The 15,684-nt window shown below is 46.1% G+C and overlaps 1 protein-coding gene across 1 annotated transcript in view; it reads right to left on the bottom strand.

Moving 5' to 3' along the window:
* Positions 1–5,040: 5,040 nt before the first annotated feature.
* Positions 5,041–15,684, bottom strand: part of LOC107186468 (MKL/myocardin-like protein 2) — a 115,388-nt gene continuing 104,744 nt past the window's right edge. Inside the window, exons 6-14 of the mRNA XM_015574330.1 lie at positions 12,679–12,975; positions 11,702–12,084; positions 10,921–11,205; positions 7,924–8,064; positions 7,399–7,582; positions 6,945–7,244; positions 6,117–6,745; positions 5,488–6,003; positions 5,041–5,397 (exon numbers count right to left, since the gene is read on the bottom strand). Coding sequence (XP_015429816.1) covers positions 5,041–5,397; positions 5,488–6,003; positions 6,117–6,745; positions 6,945–7,244; positions 7,399–7,582; positions 7,924–8,064; positions 10,921–11,205; positions 11,702–12,084; positions 12,679–12,975 — 3,092 coding nt within the window. The remainder of the gene's footprint in view (positions 5,398–5,487; positions 6,004–6,116; positions 6,746–6,944; positions 7,245–7,398; positions 7,583–7,923; positions 8,065–10,920; positions 11,206–11,701; positions 12,085–12,678; positions 12,976–15,684) is intronic.

Here is a 15,684-nt window from a genome sequence, read left to right as displayed (position 1 = left end):
TAAACTGAAGACAATATCGAGCTAATGGCTGCGAACTTCTAATCTATTTCATAAAACCACGTTCTATATTACATCGAACTAGGATTATTTTAGAAATCGATATGAAATTCAAAGTGTAAAAATGTCTAGTACTTTAAATGTTTTAGAAAATTATTAGAGATAAAGATGTATGGAACTACTGAAAATTACTTTAAATTCCTTTTTCTTATTCTGTAAATTCATTGATTGGAATATGAATGCTGCTGGAAGTATGATATAAATGGAAATGATATAAATGGAACTTTAAAACTTGTTACCCAAAAAATGCAAGGTTTCCTATCGACTCGATTTTTAAAAGGTTTCGCATGGAGTTCCTCTTTTGTTAAGCTCATAAAATAAAGCTTAAAGAACATAGTTAATATCACCACGGACTTACGCAGTTTAAAGGTATCTTTGATGCTCGTGAACAGAGGACAAAACTGTTTCGCAAATACAACTCAGGAAAAGAAACGAACGACTTAGCGAATAACTTTAGATTTATTTATTTACTCAAATGGAAGGCAATCGATAAATTTGCAACAAATAAAAATAAATAACACTCTCTCTAGCAATAATTACGTGATCGTTACTTAAACGTAGATATCATTACAATAAATTCATAGTTACTTAACAAAACTTATACCATTTCTTTCTTCGCATGCTCATACAAAATATGTTCGTGCGATTGTGTGTGTGTTTGTGTCTGTATATGCGTGTACGTATATGCGTGTGTGTGTGTGTGTGTGTGTGTGTAATGCGTGCGTACGAGCACGAGCAATCGTACGTTACGTTTTGTTTCATTTTTTTTGCTTTTGTAAACTTTTGTCGTTTTTCAGCGCAGTTGCGCGATAGCACGTTTATACACGGTACATCACTCGCAAAACTATACACGGACGATATGCTCACGTCCCAAAAAAATGTAAAATTTTATCTAATCCGCTCCACTCGTACTTTCTACTTCGTCTTCTTCGCATTTTTTATTTTCCTCTGTTGTTTATATTTTCGTCGCGCGCGCGCAACCCATCGACACACTCTCGCAAACACGCATCGATTATACAAACGAAAAAGGAAAAAAAAAAAGAAGACACTTTCACGCGTCTCACGACACAGAGACACTACCAGATTCGCACAGCCTGACAAATCAATCGATCGATCATCGACAGATATCATGATTCGAAGTGAAACGAAATAATCGCGGATTCGCAATGACAAGCAATGATATTTGCTGCGACACGTTAAAAAGAGAGACAAAGAAGAAAAATTTGGGGGATCGTGTGCTGTCCAACGGGCGAAGTGTTCGCCTACGATTACAAAATAATCGGAGCATATTTAATTGATCGTTCAGGGATGTATTCAATGGTCGTATCGTTACCGTATCGATTAGCTAATGGTAGCAACTGGAGTAACACCGTGAACGATCGACTAACTTCACGCCGACTACAAAGTCAGTGCATTTCATGAATGTAGCCTCTTGGGCTACTTTATTCTCCTTCGTGTGTCATTGTACATTTCTATGAGGTGGGAAGGTGTACATACGAAAACATCAAATGGTCTCCATTCGCATAGCAATGGATACGATTCAAGAGGAAAATTCATGGAAAACACCGCTTCGTGTAAATCAGTACAAGCAAGTTCGCACCACTCGACGACGTATCGTCAGCACTATCCTCGGCCCTAGTTCACGTATAATACAATTATTATTTTACAACACGTTAAAAATTCTTATTGTCATGGCAACGGGCGCTACGTTTCGTACGACGAAGCGATACGCGGTGGCAAGGGGGTATTTTCATTTTTTGGCACGATTTCTCAACCCCGATCCACGCACCATGTTCCCTCCTTTTTCATCCCGCGCGAAAGCGCCGCGGTTTCTCTCTCTCTTTCGGTTCCCTACTGGCGCACGATTAGAGGACTTAAATGCAGAGTTAGTAGCGTGGTTACGAAGCGACTTTTTGCAATCTGAAGGGAACTGGCCTCGATCTAAATGCACGGGTTTCGAATTGGTCTCGACCAATGGGTGCGTAGCAACTACAACGTGTCTCAAGCTTTGCACGGATTGCGCTTTGATTTTCATTTGTGTACAATATTCTCTTGTTGTACGTTATCCATTCTGTCGACTTTGGGTGCCTGTCTTTGATACTACCTACTTCTCCTCGAACGGAGGGGACAGCTTTGAACAATATATGAAGGAAATATACAACCAGAGAACATTGCACGTTATTCTTACTCACGTTTCCTGAGAAATATACAATGTTCAGTGTCTACTGATTCAATAGAGAAAAGATCATTTCTCGTCCTCTGCCAATTGCATCAATATATGCATTGAAACACTTTCTACTCGATTGTGAAGTATATAAAGCTTTAGAGGAAGCGATGATCTAAGCTTTACAATTCAGGTGTAACGAACAGTAAGCACGTTAATTGAGACGTTTTTTTGGGATTAATCTCTAACAGGAAAACAAACTGGAAACGGGGAGGGTTAGGTTTGGTTTTGGTTCCTTGGCTGCGTCTAACGAGGAACATGGTGTTTTGAGGCCCACGGGATGTTTCTGTGTTGCGCGTGAACGTCTGGAATGTTGCATACTAATTTGCTGCTTCATCTTTGTGCGATGTAGGGTGACCGATGGATGGTACGACCTCGCTTGCCAACGTGACACTTTTGTGATCGCGAGAACAGGGGGTTCACACACCTAACCTATACGAATCGACGAAGCACACCTTGCACCGAGGAAAGTCGTGTCGCTCGAGTTATTCGTCGTTAAAGGAGAAATTATCCGATCCTGCGTGATTACTAAATCCAAAGAATTTTCCGAAAGTCTCGACAGGCAAGGGTGTCTCGTGGATTCGACAACGGAGGACAAATTTACAGATTCTAGTTAAGGGGATTCGATTAGCACCATCGCTGATCACACGTACGCTGATACCGTTTCCACGCACTCACAAACATTTTCACGGATAACACTGTACGCGCATTCACCACTTTCTCTCATTATTACCGACTTAGGCAGTGCGATCCTTTATCGTTACGTCGAACGTTACGAAGCCACTTGGTTCTGCGGGAAATGTCTCAGGAAACGTGCGTCCTCATCTGCCCACCCCAACGGCATGTTTCATATTCAAGATTGTATGTTTGATAGAATCTATTTTCGTTTCTCGATACCGATCCTTTGGTACGAACGGCAGAACCACACATTTTGGAAAAGGAAACAATTGAAAATTTAAGAAACCATCGAACAGTGAAAATCAAAAGAGTTGAGAAACAGGCGAAAGAAAGTTCATGTCGTGTTTTTGGTGAAGATTTCTGTTCGGTCAACGTCGATTTCGTTCTAAGCCATATTTCCAGTTAAAATAATTACTAATGGGTAACGGGGTCTGATCGGAACCGAGGTCACACGCGTAAGATTCTGAGACGAGTCCCTCGAACGCTTCTGTTTAAAACAGACGCGTTAAAAAGCGCGCTCTCGCGCGTAGCTTCGATCTCTTGCTCGTGCTCGAGTTTGGAAATCATGGAATGTCACAAAAAAATCAACAAAACGAAATGATTCATTAAGGGGGGGAGGGGGCGGGGGATAATAAGAAGAAACGGGAGAACCGCACGATACCCTGACATCGGTACACCATATTGTCTGCACCCATTCCGAAGTTTCTATGCGATTACTGAGATATTAAAGATAATGTAATAATGTAACCTCTAACATCACATGCTCTTTCTTAGAAAATTATATAGCTGTGCGGGAAAGCCGTTCCGAACACTCTTGCACCGTTTCCACGTGCTTTCTCTCTCTATCGAGTCGTTTCTATTTCTCGGCTTCCAAACGGAGCGTATATTATTTGTATTTTATATACACATATATGTGTGTGTGTATATATATATATATATATATATAAATATACGTATGTATATGTACGTACACACACGTGTACACATACATACATACATACATACCATGAAATCGTTACATTTTATATTAGATTCTCGTAAATGTAAATAATTATCCGATTATATTATTACGATGTAGTAATGGTTCGTTCGTTTGTTTTGGGGGAGTGGGAGTTAGGGGAGCAGGAGGAAGGGCTGGTTGGTCAGGTGGTTGGGGGAAGCATACGAGGAAAAACATATACGCAGCTTTCCCGATGGTTTCCGGTTTAACACACACGCTATTCGCAGTTATTAAAACACAAGCAACACACGACTGTAGACTGTGGATAGTAAAAACTAGCTAAAAACGCTCGCAAGAAGATTCTTTGGAGAATTTTGAAGACATCGTCGTTGTCGCCCTGTTATGGTCTCGTCGAACGATCGATATTGCGAGGCGCAGTGGTCGTATCATCCCAGTGTGGACCAATGTGATCCACGGAAAAAAAAAAACGATCTTGCGCGATCGACTTCGCGGAAACGAAAGAGCTCCCCGTGCATTGGTTCTAATTTCTACTGACCGAGGAAGACCGAAGTATATTCGTGCACTCGTGACAATTATGCTCTAGAAAAACCGTTTTCAGAGACGATCGCCTCTCGCGGTCGGTTTCACGCGCGTCCACGGGTTCTCCGTGCAACGGCAAAAACCCGTTCGCCGCGGTTGTGCACCGTCCAATTTGGACGCGGTTTTAAATTACTCACCTAACATCTCGCTCGTGAAAATTGTACAGCTATCATTTACTCCTAATTTTCGTGTGAAAGTCCTCCGTTCGATTTTGTTCGGGAAGCGTAACAAGTTCTTGCGTGATAAGTACATACGCTCAGCGTTCACGTTGGGATTCGCCACAGTTCGTGTACGAATATGTATGTATACATATACATATATATATATATATATATATATATATATATATATATATATGTATATCCCAGAGGCAAGTATCTGCTGCGAAACGAATTGTAAAAAATGCACCAAACAGTCACAGACATGATTCACAACACGCGTGTAGTAGCACTTGTGTGGCTCCAGTTCGTCTCTGTCGAGTAAAACCCCGTCGTTTGGTCGGTTAAGTACACAAGGCCGAGCTCCGAGGCTGAATCCCGGGCTAGGTCGCGAAGTCGACTTTGTCCCACGTCAACGACAGATCGGAGGACATCTTGAAGTCGGTGTCCTCCATGTTGAAGAGATCGAACGGGTCTTGGCTGCTGGCCAGCAACGGATCGTAGATATCCGTTCCGGACGACAGACTCATCGATGAGGCTGGCTGATGATTCGACATCGTCGTGGAACCCGACGGAGGTGACTGAGGCATCAGAGAATCCAACCAGTCCGAGTCGTCCATGTCCATGGGCATGTCTCCGATGTCCATCAACTCCTGGGGTGCCTCCATCTTAACGCCTAGATCGCATTCTAGCTGACCGAAGTCCATGGTGTCCAGGGTCTCTAGGTCTAGTCCAAGTTCCTGACAAAAAAAAAAAAAGGAAATAGTATGTACTAACACTATAACCTTCGACTTACCCTGAATAAGATTTATTTCAGCTTCTTGGCTCACCTTAAGATCTAAGTTCGCGTTATCCGAAGACGTGACCTCCTGCGGCGGTTGAGGATCCGGCGATGCTTGTTGGGTAGACTGCGGGCTGAGAAGCATCGCGGTGTCCAGTTCAGCCTCCGAGGTCAACAGGTCCGTATTGAACGACGTCATTTCCTCTTGCTGCTGTAACTGTTGCAATGCACTGGGCAGTTGAATGGAGAACGTCGCCAAAGGCAACGGGGGCGGTGGCGGCGGTGCCGGTGCCGGAGAACTCACGCAATCACTTTGGGAGACCTCCATCGCTATCGGGCTGATCGGGCTGATCGGGCTGGCGGCGGCGAATACCAACGAGTGTGACTGGCTGTCCGCCGGCGCCGTGAACACCAGATTCTGCTGGAGCTGCCTGTTCGGGGTGGTCGGAGTCGCTGGATCCTGAGCGGCGCTCGGAGGTAGCTCGCCGTTCTTTATGAGGATCTCCAGCACGTCATCCACGACTTGGCTTTTGATGTGGTTCTTCTGTACTGGCTCGATTTTTACCTGAACACGTGGACACGTTTAATTGATACTTTGAAATTTATGAACGAGAACCACTAATAACTAGCAAATGCTATTACTTTCTTTAATATATCAGAAGACAAGACTATCAGTACCTTCAGAAGTTTCGCAGCTTCGTCATACTGAGGAGGTGGAGGCTTTCCTTCCTCGGACACAACAGTCTGTTGCTGCTGTTGTTGTTGCTGTTGTTGTTGCTGCTGCTGCTGAGCTTGCGCCTGGGCCACCAGAGCACCAAGCAGGGAACCATTTAATTTCGCAGGTTTAGCAAGGTTCAGAACGATCGCGGTGGGGATTTGGACGGTAGCGCTGTTCTTGGCTTGATTCTTCTTGTTGTTGATCGCGGTCAAAGTCGAGGAATCCAATATCGCGGCAGTGTTGTTCGGCTGCGCCTGTAAGTATGCCGCGAGACTCGCCTTCGCGTTCAGCTGTTGGAACGCCGCGTGCTGTTGCTGCGACTGCTGTTGAGATTGCTGCTGATTCTGCTGTTGCTGCTGTTGTTGCTGCTGCTGTTGTTGTTGCTGTTGCAAGTGCTGCAGATGTTGGAGATGCAATGCCAGTTGTTGTTGCTGCATCTTGTTCTGTATGTGTTGTTGGAGCACCAGTTTCTCGGCGTGAACGGTGGTCGGTTGAGTCTGACGGATCTGTTGAAGTTGCTGCTGGGACTTGTACAGCTCGCGTTGCAGCTCCTCTATCCGTTTTCTCTGCTCTTTGATTATGTCGTCGCCTGAAACACGGGCTGCAGCGTTAAAACACCGACGTCTGTTGCGTTCCAGAATGGTTTTCTCGAGATTTTCGGATATTGTCGTAAGTATAACTATAACTTATTTCTTAATGGAAGATCGATTCTGGTTACTTCAAAGATGGTGAATCGAATTACAAATCGCTTACGAAAATTTTCAAGTGACATGAAAAGAAAAGGGTACCTGGCGGGCTCGACGGATCGTCGTGTTCGCTGCCATGCGGAGAATCTATCCGTGGACTGTTCGGCTCGTCTTTAATGGCCGAGCCGGGACTCTTGGCATGGGAGCTAGAATCGTCCGATGTCACTGGCCCTGGGGTGTCCATCAATATGTGGCCCATGTGCGTCACGTGCGGTCCATTCGAGCTAGACGTCGAGTTACCGCTAGATAATTCCGTGAACGGTTTTAATCTCTCGATCAGTTGTGGCTTCGAGCCAGACACCGGCAAGTTTCGGCGCTTCAGTTCCACTTTGAGATCGCTTACTGAAACGGGCAGAATTTATCCCGGTCAATATCCCCAGCCACTGTTCACATGCTTATTTATGGGAATAGGTTTCGTTAGACGACACGAACTCGTAAATGTGTAAAATAAATAAGGACTTGCTAATGAAGTTGAACCGGGACATAGGGATGTTACCTTTCATCTCCTCCAGCTTGCCCAAAGGCCTCAACGGCGGCTGTTCCGAGGGGTTGTTCGAGGAATTCGAGGGCGCTGGGCTGGGAGCGTTCGCGCTACTTCCGCTGATGCTTCCAGCATCGCTGGCGCCGCTACTGTTCAAAGACAACGGTTTCTGGGCCGCTGGTAGGATGATCTGAGGATACTGCACGACAAAAACTTTTGTTACGCAACGATCGAGCACACCATCGCGACACTAGACACATTGACCGCCGCGTAACAGACGACTTTCGATTGAGTAACCTCCCCGAGAAACGCGATCTTCGATTATAAATCCGAACGGGATCGAGTAATTGCTATGCAAATTGCCGGGAGAAAGTCTACCCGCGTTTAACGAGACGTATCCGTATGAGAGATTCGAGTGTTGCTAACGACCCGATGAAAGCGGAGGCGACCACGGGACATTTCTATTTGCCTAACGTTCCGTTTTGCACGTAACGGCACGTAACAAAGTCGAGAGGCTCGAGCAAGCCGAGCGCGTTTTACCTTGTGCTGCCATTCGAGCTGCCACTGGAGGAAGAGCTGCTGCTGTTGGAGGAGTAGCTCGTAGCTGGTCTCGCCAGGCGGCGCCGAGCCGAGACCGGAAGTCGTCGACGACACCGATGTCTTCTGCGCGTTTGGCGGGCCCTGGTGACAGACATTGTTCGACGTTAATCAGGATTAATCGGTCCTAATTAGGGACTGGGGGCTTGGCATCCTGTGCTTCGGCACTGAGTATAAGCGAAGACACGGAGAAGAAGTATCGAGCAAAGAACTGAAAGTGGATCCATTAGGCCTAGTAGGAAATAGCTACAGATGAGACTCGATTAGAAAACGAACTTTCAACTATATTATCCGTCGGATTGTACCATCTAGTAGAGGATACTAAGACGTGTACAATGACCTATTTACGAAGACATGTAAAAGGTTGTCTTTCTATTTAACACTAGGTTTACGGGACGCGTCATTTTGACGCATTTCGAATGCTTTCTAACCTCGAAATTCTCTATGTGGTATACCTATCTCTATAGCTATGCATTAATTTCAGAGATCATAAATTGTGTATTATATAAAGTAAGTTGTTTTTCAAAGAAAATCTGCGGGTTCGTTGATGCGTGCCGTGGAGATACCTACACGATAAGTGCCCGTAAACCTAGTGTTAAAAAACAAAGTTGACCCCTACACGTTCACCTATCAAAAAACCTTTTACATCGAATTATGTGCTTCTCGATACCACGGAAATTTGGTCTGACACATTTTTTTGCATCACCAGTAGCAGCCAAGACATTCAGGTGGCCTGTTTTAGGCGCCCCGAAGTGTCATAAGCAACACATTATCTAGACCCGCAAGTACCCATCGTACAATCACCATTATAATACTACAAGATCCAGCGTAGAATACAACAGATCGCAAGAATCCCCTAAGCTTCGCAGCTACCACTCAGTCAACCCGTATCCTTAAAACGTCGGACGCGCCACCAAGGTGGGGCACAAATTACCGCGGGTAATTACCTCCAGCGTTCAGTTCGTTCCACGAAGAAGAAAAATTCCGGGTATGCCACGTTGGGTAACGTTTCAGAGCAAAAAACTAAGGCGAAAATCGCGTCGGTGGGAAGAAGAAGAGAGGTCCACGATGTAGGAGAGAGGCCCCGAGGGCAACGAGTGATAAATGATACATCAAGATGTTTTCTTGCGCCCTCATTTGCACGCCCATTCCCGGGGCTCGCTTTCACGCCGAGCCACGCCATATCCCGAATGTTTCGGGAGCGTGGCCCGGGTTCCGCTGGCACCTATCGCGGGTGCTTTAATGCCTCCGCCACCTCCCTTTTGGACCCCCGTTCTCTCGGACCCCGTTTGGATCCGCTCTTCTCCCATCCGCCCGCTCCCTGGCTTCCTCGCTCTTAGGTGCAATTAGCGCTCGAATTACTCAGAGCTAACGAGGTGGGCCCCCGGGCCCTTCGAGAGATCGCGAGAGTTAATCACCCGATACGATCTCCTTCTGCGCTTCTTTCTCCCTTCGACAGAAACTGAGAGAGAAAGAAAGGTGGACGGACGAAGGGGAATCGCTTCTTTCGCGGGCTACCGGAGCCGAGATTTACCGGCCGTGCCCGTTTTTTCTTTTACTCTTGCTTCTTTCTGCGCTTCCCTCTTTCTCCGGCCCCTTTTCCCCCCTCAGCCCTTCGCAAGCGCTTTCTTTTCTCCTCTTTGCTCCCTCCAGGTTTTTTCTCTTCGACTTTCTTATTCCACCTTGTCCCTTCTTTGTCCCTGCTCCCTTCTGCCTTTCTGGTTGTCATTTTTTTTTCTCCGTTTTCTTTTATGCAAGGTCCTTGTTTTTGCCCCTCTTCTCTGGATGTATTTGTATACTATATACCTACGTCTTTGTAAATTTGCGTCGTCTTGATAGGATATACATGGTCATTATAGTACCGCGTCATGGGCTGTTTTTGTTTCGAAATTTATTTCCGATAAAAGTACTTCGCCAGGGAGACGTCGTAAAATTGGATGTGTATGTTTCCGTGCGGGAGCACGGGCGCTCATTCCTCCAGCAATCTAATTGCACCTCGCGCGCGTAAAGAACGCTCATGCCTGCCCACAAGCTTGAACGGAATCAAGAGTGAAAGCAGTTAACGTAACATTGACTCTTACTCGGACAGGAATGCGTCTCCTTCTCTGGTTACGTCAATGCAGGGATATTGAAACGAACTCAACGTACAAAGGGTCGACTCGTAGAAGGATGTATATAGTGGATAAGAATTCAACAGTATGTAGGAGCGTTGGAAAAATGAGACGAGCCCAAGCGGGATTCGAACTCACGACCCCTGGCGCCGAAAGCAGAGATTCTACCCACTGTTCCACGAAACCCTCCTATTTTCCAACGATGTTATTTGCTCCTTTGTTGGGTATGGAGTTCCCGATCCCACATGTAGGTGTTTGGGCAGTTCAAGCTGTCGTATCTATCGAGCACAGAAGGCTCAATAATTCCTGTTCGAGTTACAGAACGTTCGAACTACAGTAAACTATCGATGAGTGCTCGAAGGCTCCTCGGCACTGATAGAGATACGTCACCAATGTAACACTGACTCTTTAATGAGGTTCAGCAAAGTAATAGAGCTTGGAATTCTGAAGCTTCTATTTACGTTTAATACTTATATATTACTTTCCATTTGCATTCTGTTTATTCCGTTCGATTCCATTTATGAAATATTTAATGTTCAGTGCCAGTTCCTCCGAACACTCATCGATGATTTACTGTAAACGTCAAGCCTCGTTTCCACAAACGTAACATGGAGTTTCATAGTAATCATTGTCTCTATCAAAGATCCAAGGAGATTCTGAACCTAACGACTGCTCATAGCTACCATTGCTTTCATCAATACCAATTCAAACTATTATCCACAAACGACACGAGAAATTTCGAACGAATTCACCCACATCTCCACACAGACAATCGCTGCATCGAGTGTCTAATCACTCTAATGTGTATAATGATAGAAACAACACTAACCTTGTACTCGTGAAACTTGATGGTGCGGGTTTTCGGTTGGCTCTTGGTCTTCGACTTCTTCCTGTTCTTATCCTTCCCGGGCGCGTCGCTCCTCTGACACGTGGACGCGGCGATCGGGCTCGGTTGGGGTCTCGGGGTGATGGCGGCCGGCGGTGGTGCCGGGGGCGACGCTATCGAGATATTCGAAAGGGGACTCAGGCTGGACGTCGTCGAGCCCAAGGACATCGGACTGGGCGCCGGCGCCAGTGGAAGGAGGGTCGTCGATGGACCGTTCGTCTGACTCGCCTGTTAACAGAGATCGTTTGGCGGTTTTTCTTTTGTCCATCGGGGAATCCTCGATTAATCGGCCCACATCGTCGGTCACCAATTTATGACCGGTACTTAACGTCCGACGGTAAATCTATTTCTGCGTCGATCCCGACGAGCTTTTTTTCCCCTTCCTTCCCGACCCATCGATTGTACAAAGCCCCCTAAAAATTCCCTCGCTATTATCTCTTAAATACTTCTCTCTTTTTTACCCAGGGATCGCGTATATCATATATTCCCAAAGGGGGGCGCTGCCCTCTACCGGTGGAAGATCTGGAGGTACGTTCTAGGTATTTTGTTTTCTTTAGTTTTAATTCAACTTTTCATAATTCAAAGATCACCCAAACGATTATGCTTGGAAGTTTTGATAATAGAGATAGTTTACCCAAAGGGGACACGCTGAACGGAAAGAACTTTGAAAAGGGAACGGTGAGTCGGAAAAGTTTGGGATGCTATTGGGTTCCTAGTGGTTTACCTGCGTCGAAGCATGCTGTTGACTGTGCTGCTGAGCCTGTTGTTGTTGGGATTGTTGATGCTGTTGCGGCGGCTGCTGCGTACCGACCACGGTATTGCAGAGCTCAGCGAACGTTTGTATCGTCGGCTCGTTCGCCGCCTGCTGGAAGACCGGTGATGTGGAGGAGACGACCACGGCACCGCCGGTCGTCGGAATACTAAGCGAAACGGTAACGATCCCCGCGGAGGCGGCCGCCGTTTCGAGAACGTCCGATCGGGACTCCAGCTGCGGCGACGGCGCGCCCTCGGAGCTTTGGGAATCGTCCTCGAAGGTGATGTAGTGGTCCGGGTGCTGGGGTTTCATTACTTGGCCCTCGCAGGTGGCCTTGAAGGGAATGTGGCCCTCTGTGAACGGAATAATAGAAGCACGTTTGAATAACTGAACTACTCGCTTATAGAGGGCAAAGTAATGGACGATATTTTGGATATTGATACTTTTCGATTCAAATATCGATATTGAATGATTTATTTTAATTATTGATTTAATTTTAAGTATTGATACCGACAATATTCTCGATGGAAATATCGATACAATTCAAATGTATCGCCGTCAGTAGGGCAGAGGGACAGTGTTAACTCTCTATAACCCCGTGTGATTTTAAAATCACATATCAATATATCAACATTTTTTTGGTCTAATTTTAGTTTTTGCCACTATGTGAATACACATCGTGTTTTATAACATCTCTTTGGCAACCGATAAGACTCCTTGTAGCGATTGTCAATCCTAACTTGAGAATCAGGAGTAATAATGAAATCTTTGAAAATTGTAAATTCATTGTTAATTTGTATTTGGAGAAAAAATGTGGACTATAGAGGGTTAAAAGAATCGATTTTCTTCACCCGACTGGAACGTTGCTACCCTTCAGGCGTTAACTTTTTTCGAATGCCTCGCGCATATCGATCAAGATCGCAGATGGTGAGGATGCATGGACTCACCTTTGACCGCCCTTTCAATGGGCTCCTCCGTGTGGAGAATATTTTTCTGGATGAGCTCGAGCGGTCCAGGTCGATGACTTAGCTGGTCGTTCAGTTGGTCGGCTAGCCTGGCCTTCTTCAGCATACGCTGCCTCTCCGCCAGGCTTGGATCCACGTGACCTACATCCTCGAGGATGTGCTGCCTGACCAGCTCCTCCCTGCCTGGTCTCTGCTGGATCTTCGCCTTCAGCAGATCCCCGGTCTTCGCCCGTTCCAGTTGCTTTCGTTGCTCGTGGAACGCTGGCGGTGTCTTCAGAGCTGAGAAACAACAGGACACTTTTATTTTCTAATCGTCGAATGCGATAGATTCATGGGGCTTGTGGAATCGTGAATAAAAGTGACTCCGTTTTGTATGCGAAAAACATTTCGATGGAAGTCAATGTTTGGAAAGTGTTGTACACTCTGATATAATGATCTCTCTGAGTTTTACATAATCATCACTCTGAAAATAGTGATTTTGAGAAGCCTCGATGCTTTTCAAATATGTTTAGGAATTTTTTTTCTAATTCCATCGATCGGTGACTGGAACGTCAAGTTTTTATTCGAATTAACAATTTACTTAGGCCTTCACTATGCATCTCCTCGCTGTAGTTATGAATTCTAATAAAATTTTATCAACCGGTAATGAAACCTTCAACGAAAAAAAATTCTTTATAAGTGATTATTTTACCCAACGACCTCAAAGTTTTATTTGCACAATATTTTCCATTCGAAAGAATTTATTCCGTCTAAGTACACACTGTCGTTTCTTCCCGAATATTCCGATCTCGGCCACGAAGAGTGTCGCCGCATCCTCCCCAGGTTCTCTGGAACGCGTCGATAGCAACCGGCGAAACAGAAAGTCGCGGGTAAAGGGCGCGATCTAATAAAAGAACGGACGAATGAAAAAGCACTCCTGAAGCTTTTAGGGTGTCCTCCGGACGGCATACTGCACGCATCAATTTCCGGGATGATGGCCCTCAAAGGTCTCCCACTCCTCCCTCTCCGCCCGCACGGCCGCCATTTTGGTGTCAGCGTCAAACGTGGCTGCTCTCCCGCATTCCTCAACACCATTAAGTCCCCGAATAAATGATCCCCGAAGCGTTTTCACCACGGTCGAGTCCGCGTCGAGCCGCCACTATTTCCGGACGAGACGGTGGCGGCCGTTTCATTACACGGAATAAAAGGCTTGCACCACCTACGGCGCGACGTGGTAACGGAAATGTGGAAACGGGCTCGAATCCCGTCTTCCCCCCCCCCCAAACCCTCGACATACCTAATAAATTCCATCTTACTTTAATTTCGACCGTGTTTTCACCGCGACGACGTAACTCCGCGCGACAACGCGCGTTCCTCTCGGACGATATTTTCGCGCCAACGCTTTATGAGGAAGTCCGAGGCTTTCGGGGAGCGTTTCACGCGTGCTCGGGGCGACGTGGCCCGACAGAAATCACGGTTTATGAAGCTCGTAACGGGGCTAGATTGTAAGAACCCGGGGACATTTCCGCAATGATTATGCAATATATGGAACAATGTGTATTGCTGGTTGAATTTATCGGCGTGATTTTTCGAATGTTTGGAAGACAGTTATTTGTGATTCATCAGTGTCTTTTGGATTAATCAGTGTCCTCGTAATTCACGCATGAACACACGATGATTTTCCGACCGGTTGTTTAGGGATACAGTGGTAACTTTAATACGTCGGCTGTCGGAGCTGATTTTAGTTGTATTTGCTCTGTGTATTCAGTCATAGTATGGTAACAAAAGTTTATCTTCTTTAGAGGAAGTGAACCGAATATGTAAATTCTAAAATCATCTGATTTTAATGAAAAAACAAACATTTCTAAAGGTGCGTATCCACTTGTCGCGTGTGGTGATACGATACGAGGATACGCAACAAATGGATACGCACCTTAGTGTGCTACGTAACGGTAAAAACAACTTGTTGGATACTATAATTTTCGAATCGTCAGAGTACAGTAACTCTTCGATCAACGCTTGAAACTCGCGACCGCTTTCGAGCAGTTATCGCAGAGGGACACGATTTCTACACTTCACGAATCTCCACTTCATGAACTGCATTTCGGGCCGAGCTTCCTGTGTGGAAACCTCCAGTAGTAAAGATGTCGCGAAAGTATTTAACGTAGAAATCCTTCCGAGCAGTTATCGAGACTTTACCGATTAAAGCATAAATTTACAAGAAAAAGGGAAACATCCTTATTTCCTTCCCTTATCCCCACGTAGTCTCCTTATTTCCTATTCGACATCCTAGTCAGACGGACATCTTCATTTTCATCCACAAAATATTCCATTCACCACCCCCTATCCATCTTACTCGCGTCGAACCTAAACCTTCTCCGGCATACAACGAAGAAAACCGTTCGCCTAAACGTTCCCTGAATCCACCATCGACGGCCGATCCATCCATCGCGGGCGCAGAGCTCGTAATGGCGCGCGGAGGCAGAATATGGGGTTACCTGCCGAACGCTCGTTAACGGTAAAGCGACCACGGAACGTCGAATTTCAACGAGCACCAATGGAAAGATAGAGAGAGGAGCAAGCCCCGGTGAACGTTCGCCGGCGTAGGAAATTCTAAAATTACACCGTCCGCGATTCGATTCAATTAGGCTTCCTTTCCAACACATCCCTCCTAGTAGTGGCTCTCGCGGGCAGCTTTTGTCTCTCACCCACGCGCGTGTATCTCGCCCAGAGACGCAAACGTGTCGTATATATATCGCGAGCTGCCGTTCGTCGCGTGTATGTGTTTCGCGCGAGCCAGCTGTGACCTAATTGTCTAGTTTTCTATCGAAACGCGTATAAATCACCGGCCGACGATGGACGCGAGCGGCGGTTGCCACGGGAGTCCCAGTATTCCAGCGACGGAACGATCATAAAAATAAATGATGCCTATATCCAGCACGGGGACGCGGTGGATTTCGTGCGATAAATTCATGACGAACGCACACACATACACGGACGTTCCACTAC

Source organism: Dufourea novaeangliae, unplaced genomic scaffold, assembly GCF_001272555.1.
Source record: "Dufourea novaeangliae isolate 0120121106 unplaced genomic scaffold, ASM127255v1 scaffold65, whole genome shotgun sequence".
In the NCBI taxonomy this organism is placed as follows: domain Eukaryota; kingdom Metazoa; phylum Arthropoda; class Insecta; order Hymenoptera; family Halictidae; genus Dufourea; species Dufourea novaeangliae.
Note: the sequence above shows the minus strand (reverse complement) of the source record. Positions and strands in the feature narration are given on the sequence as shown.